The sequence below is a fragment of the Sander lucioperca genome, chromosome 13 (genome assembly GCF_008315115.2).
Source record: "Sander lucioperca isolate FBNREF2018 chromosome 13, SLUC_FBN_1.2, whole genome shotgun sequence".
Classification (NCBI taxonomy): Eukaryota; Metazoa; Chordata; class Actinopteri; order Perciformes; family Percidae; genus Sander; species Sander lucioperca.
This window is the reverse complement of record NC_050185.1, coordinates 917501-923718: the sequence shown is the minus strand read 5'-3', so window position 1 is coordinate 923718 and position 6218 is coordinate 917501. Positions and strand designations below refer to the sequence as shown.

The 6218-nt window shown below is 41.1% G+C and overlaps 1 protein-coding gene across 5 annotated transcripts in view; it reads right to left on the bottom strand.

Moving 5' to 3' along the window:
* Positions 1-253: 253 nt before the first annotated feature.
* The window catches only part of jhy (junctional cadherin complex regulator), a 28167-nt gene continuing 22202 nt past the window's right edge, over positions 254-6218 (bottom strand). For 3 of the 5 annotated variants that reach the window (XM_036008646.1, XM_036008648.1, XM_036008647.1), the window contains 2 exons: positions 4028-4156; positions 254-2240 (listed from right to left, as the gene is read on the bottom strand). In XM_036008646.1, the coding sequence (XP_035864539.1) occupies positions 2031-2240; positions 4028-4156 (339 nt within the window). In that variant the 3' untranslated portion in view covers positions 254-2030. The remainder of the gene's footprint in view (positions 2241-4027; positions 4157-6218) is intronic. The other 2 variants (XM_031310676.1, XM_031310678.1) reach the window with 2 other exon arrangements.

Here is a 6218-nt window from a genome sequence, read left to right as displayed (position 1 = left end):
CAGAGCTTCAAAGAGTCCATGATGGGTTAAATAGAGACTATAATCTAATTAAAATATTGCACAGAGGTAAATAGTGCTTTGATAATGATCTGAGGGTTCAATTAGTAAAATGAGCTGCTTGAGAGTGTTTTTGTGTTAGGGAGGAGTTACTACTTGGAATATGGCTACAACACCAAGGACTGGGACCTTCAAAGTCTCATCTTTCATTTGAGCAGGAGTTTCTACACTGGAAAAGAAAAGAAAAACAGACCCACAACAAAGAGTGTGTGGTTTTATTCAAACAGTGTAACCATGTGCAATTGGGTGAGAGGAGACACATTTATAATGTGGCTAAAATAACAATACAGGAATCACCTGTGTCTTCCATGAAAAAGAGAGGGTGGGCATTAGCTAGTGGTGTGGGATAGTTGAAAGTAGACTGGTTCTAGGATTGCTCATGTTGACATACTACGACCACTTCATTTCATTAAGGCCAACAGGTCTCCAGTGAAGTTCACCTCATCCTTGCCGCAAACACAAAGTCAGAGAGACACAGTTTAATATCTGTCTGTTGAGCAGATACAGTACATGCATACAGTTATGTCTGATCATTTCAAATATATACAATAATATTGCCTAAGTACAACTACTTAAATCAATATAATGAACTGCATACAAATCTAAGGATAATATGGTTACTGCGTGTGTGTGTGTGTGTGTGTGTGTGTGTAAATATATTACAACAGGAAGGACTGATTTAGAATTAAGAGCTACAGCTGCTTCATTATTCATCTTAGCAAGCTGAAGAAGAATTCAAGAACATCAGGTTTAATGTAATAGTCCACAGTGCAAAGACTCTTCTTTTTGTTTATCCACCTGTTCCCTTTCAGACCCATGCACACACTTTTTTTAATATAGCTTTTTTTTCCAATAAGTGAAAAGGATTTGTCACATCAGACAACATAATGAGTACCTTAAAATTTCAATGTATTTTTACTGACGTGCAGCTTTCTAAAATATCTAACTACCTGTTCAGCCTGCCTCAGGTACACAGCGACTCTAATAACTCTGACTGATTTGTTAGGGTGCTTTACATGTTTAGGATTATATTTTTGGGCTTTTGGGGAGAGAGAGGGGGGATGACATACAGCAAAGGGCCGCGGCCAAGGACTCAGCCTAGATGGGGCACACGCTCTACATGTTTTAAAAACCAGTAATGTTACATATAGAGAAGATCATATTAAGATTGTTTAAAAAGCTCTATTTTGCATTTTTGCAGCAGTGCATAGCAATTTCAAGTGCACAGTCAGGGAGAGAATGTCATTAAACATGATTACTGTACTCAAGGAGTGAAAGCACAACATTGCCTGATCATGCATGACAGTACCATTAAACACTGCTGCTGCTACAACAATCAACAGACTAAATCAAACTCTAAACTATAGTCCATTCCTACGCTGGAGACAAGTAATGATACAAAGATCGCAGCGCTGTGAAGGAGAAGCAGGAACCAGTAGCTACAGCTGAGTGGTGAAGCCAATGCCAACGTGTTTTAAACTGAAGTTCCTTTAACGGGCAATACCAGTTCCAAAAAGTCTTCGATACAGTAAAAGTCTGTTTTTTAAAGTACACGTCAAGAAGTTAGGGTCTCAGTCGTTAATTCCACTGTGTGTTATGTGTCTTGGTGGCAGTTGTGAGATTTTGTGGCTCCATTAACTTCCAAGATTTAAGCAAGCACAAATCCCAAATCCAAGCTACAAAATGACCATTGTAAACCTATTCTCTGGCATCTATGGAGAAAACACTAGAAATAACTGAGCCAGTGGATTTCTTGTCAAATCTGACCTGGTGACACACAATGTTAAAAGTAACACAGATGCTGCTTCATCTTTTCGTAATTATTTTGAAAAATGTGTAAAAAATGTATGTGGTAATGAATGCTGATGTGATACTAGGCCTAGCAAATTTAATAAGGCAGCAACAAGTTTCCTACATCTTGGAGTGTGGCTATCTATGAGAGCGCAGGTTCCATGGACTGATTGCACCTTGCCTCAGACAGCATGTACTTTTCTGAAGAGTGCCACAGCCTGCTTTTCTTCTTCATGCCGTTTTCTAAGGACTTCCAGTGTGGCCAGCTGGGAGACGTCCAAGTCCTCCAAGTAAGGAGCGGGCTCAGTGAAGCCTTCAGACCGGTGTTTGGGTCTCTGTTTTGGTTGAGCCTGTACAGGGGGTTTGGCTATGGTCTTGGCATATTCCAAGGCCTGAGATTGAAAGAGAGAGACAGAGATCCACATATGTTAATGTACTAACTAATTACATTACCTTCAGAAATGTCTGTAAAACATCTGTCCACTGTAGACTTTTTCAAAGTTGTCATGGTTGTGTTTCTCTAATGTACAGTACCAAAGGTGCATGTCATTCCATAACTTTACTGATATACTAGTCTATATCCACGACGTTTCACTTCTGGGATTGCTCCGTTGCCGACGGAAATTCCGCCGGATGTCCGTTACCTTCCTCTGTCTTTGTGTTGTGTTCTAACCTCTGGTGGATTTCTGAGGACTATGGTTAACTGCTCCTCAGATCTCTGCAGGGTAAATCCAGACAGCTAGCTAGACTATCTGTCCAATCTGAGTTTTCTGTTACAAGACTAAAACTACTTTTGAACATACACGTTTCACCAAAACAAGTTCCTTCCCGAGGATATTTAGCAGAGGCACTGTGGCTCCTTATGGCGCAAAGCACCACCCAAGACGATTGTGATTGGTTTAAAGAAATGCCAATAAACCAGAGCACGTTTTTCTCCTTTCCTGGAATTCTGTCTGGACTAGCCAGACCCTCCTCCGCAGCGCTGTGGAGGAAGGTCTGGCAATGCAAGACTACTGATGCACATAATACAGTACGTGTTATGTTATGTGTAATTCTGTTAGTGGATTTCATTTTGTGAAATATGTAAAAGCTTTGTGAGAAAGGACCAAGGTTTCATGTGAACTTTACAAAGTGAGATTAGTGGGTTGTTGAGCTAACCATGGTAACCTAAGCTGCCTGGCTAACCTGCACCGGAGCAAGGGAAGTTCAGAAGACGGCATGTGTAAGCAGCCTGCCGACTAACCAATCAACTGTCTGGAAAGATAACATCAGTCCTGCAGGATTCTGACAGACAGTAAAACACTAAATTCACGGCAAAGTGGCAAGAAGAGCACCACGCTGAGGCTGGGACTTCATGACCATTTATAGTATCACACATGATCAATGCTTGTCACAGGACTTCTAATAAGCAGCAGGTAGCAGGTTGATCAAGATGACCTTGCAATTGGTTATGAATAAAATTACCTTACATATTAATTGATGGTCATTTTATTCCTGACAGTGACTGTTTAGTGTATTGCGCTCAAATTCCATCAACGCATGCGGCAACATTATGAATAGTAAGATAAAAAATGATTAATAAGATAAAAAAAGTATGCACTGTGTACCCTGTTGGGTACAATGATGAGACTTTAGGTTTATCAAGCTAAGCATTCATCTGCACTTTCTCTGCAGTGCTCCTTTCTGTAATATAATAACATACTAGCTTTTAATTCTCTGGATGTGTTATCTTGATTATATTCATTCACAATAATTTGTTATTAAATACACATACAGTAAGAGCACAACTGTGAAGTTACTCATTATTCAATATACAGTATTTTACCGTAATGAATGATCCTGTTTTGCTAACCAGCTGTGTGAGAGCAGTTATCCAGGATCAACAATGTTGTGCTGAGTGAATCCAGATAACTCCCTCACTAACAGCCAACACTAAAGCTCTGTAACACAGCTCCCAGGTGGGAACCACGCAGTGACATTCTCCCTGATCTCATACACTCTTTCTTTGATATATTGCTTGGTCACAACTTGTCTCTCACAAACAACCACCAATGCCTGTTGTGAAAAAGACACGTGCTCGGTTTCACACACACACACACACACACACACACACACACACACACACACACACACACACACACACACACACACACACACACACACGCACGCACACACACACCTTCATCCTGGGAACTTTCTTGTCATTGCCTTCCGGGTCCTTGGCCAGTAGAAAGGGGATCCTACTAATGGTTTTGTTCTGCTCGCGGATCACATTTGAATACAGCTTCTGTCGTTTCATTTTCTCAGCATGATGATGGTGAAAGAGAGAGAGAGAGAGAGAGAAATAGAAGCAGATTATAAAAGAGGGTTTAATTAACTGAGCCATTTCTCCCTTAAGGCCCTTCTCTTTGTGCACCCCCCCCAGCAGAGCCTCTCCACGCAGCCCAACAAAACCAAACACAGCGAGCCATTCAGCTGGCCTATCAACATTTACACATATCATTCACTAATAGGCTTGGACCTGGAGATGCCCAGGGCTCAATCTAGTGTAAATTGGCCAAACATACTCACGTTTTACAACAGGGGATTGACAAAAGATACATCACAGCACAAAGCACTTAACTTCTTAGGGGTACTCTCATTTGCTTTGTAAATGTAATTGTATCCTTGGAACAGCATGGGAGCCTTTAAATGATGAACTCGGACAATTGGAAGAGGGTCAGTGGATACACAATGACACTAGTGGACATCCAGATTTAGGCACAGGAGACGGACTGAAAGACAGCTAATCATGTCCAAACAAATTCTAATCACATTTTTTCCTGTGAGTCACTCCTTACAACTGATATTGCCACACAGCAGATTAATACAACATCCTGGTATGCAGGGCAGCTTTTGTATCGTGTTCTTCTGTATCATCTTCAAGTGTATTTGTCTAGAAAAGAATAGTAAAGGCCAGAGAGGCTCTCAAATATAAAAAGCAATACAATATGTATGCTAGTCTCCAGATTAATTTCAGCCTCATATTGGTGAAAAGCTCTCCTAAGATGGATACATGCATATAAAAAATATACCAGGCAGCTGACATGGAAGCTACAGGGGCAGATGTGCGTCTCCCTGATTGTGAGCTGCCCTGCTCAGTGGGAACAAAGAGTGACTCCATCTATCTCTTTCAATCAATCCATACTATGTTTCTTTTAGCTTTGTTTTAAACTGATTTACTGTTTGTCAATAGAAATATTTCTGGCAGTGAAATTGCCCTACAGCTTTCCACATGTGATGAGAATACGAGTTTGGGGAGGATGAGATGGGCTGGCCAAGGGCAGAAGCACCTTTCGGTGGCCAAACGCCGAACTGACTTTGTGTGAATTTGTGTGTGTACCTTTGTGTGGGGTTTGTCTGGCTTAGTTTTAACAATTTAGCCTCTCAATGTTCACGTCTATTTATCATTTAGGATTTTTTTCATCTTTTATTATATGATTTTTCAGCTTACCTACATATTGACCTTATATTGGCTTTTTATGATAAATGAGCCAAGTAAGACTTTTTACTGGATGATTAGGATTAGTGATAGTCTGATTAATCAGTTGGCCGATTAATTGGGCAGATTATCCCATTTTGGGATAAACAGCATCAGCCGAAGCCTTCACTTATGAGGCTGATTAACAAAATATGTCTGCAGACACATCTGCAGGCAGCCTTGTCAGTGTGGCTGCTGTACAACGAAGTTGGCGCTTGTTTCATTTTTTGCCATTTTACGGGCAGACGTCAGCATCACGGAAGCAAGCGTTAAACCAGCTAAATTAGCTTACATGGCTTAAAAAGCTATGTACAGTGGTGCTCATAAGTTCATGAACCCATGCTAAAGTTGACTAAAAAGAGGAATAAAAAAATCATCTTTTGGAAATTGATCTTAATGCCCTAATTAAAAAAATGAGGAAAAATCATGGGGCATGGGGTACTTTCCATAAAATCATCTCTCAATGCAAATCAAACCAGCTATTAGGCTAACTGAAATAAAACCATGCCAATCTCTAGGTATGGTGAAGGGTATGTGATGATGTGGGGGTATGGTGAAGGGTATGTGATGATGTGGGGGTATGGTGAAGGGGATGTGATGATGTGGGGGTATGGTGAAGGGTATGTGATGATGTGGGGGTATGGTGAAGGGTATGTGATGATGTGGGGGTATGGTGAAGGGGATGTGATGATGTGGGGGTATGGTGAAGGGTATGTGATGATGTGGGGGTATGGTGAAGGGTATGTGATGATGTGGGGGTATGGTGAAGGGGATGTGATGATGTGGGGGTATGGTGAAGGGTATGTGATGATGTGGGGGTATGGTGAAGGGTATGTGATGATGTGGGGTA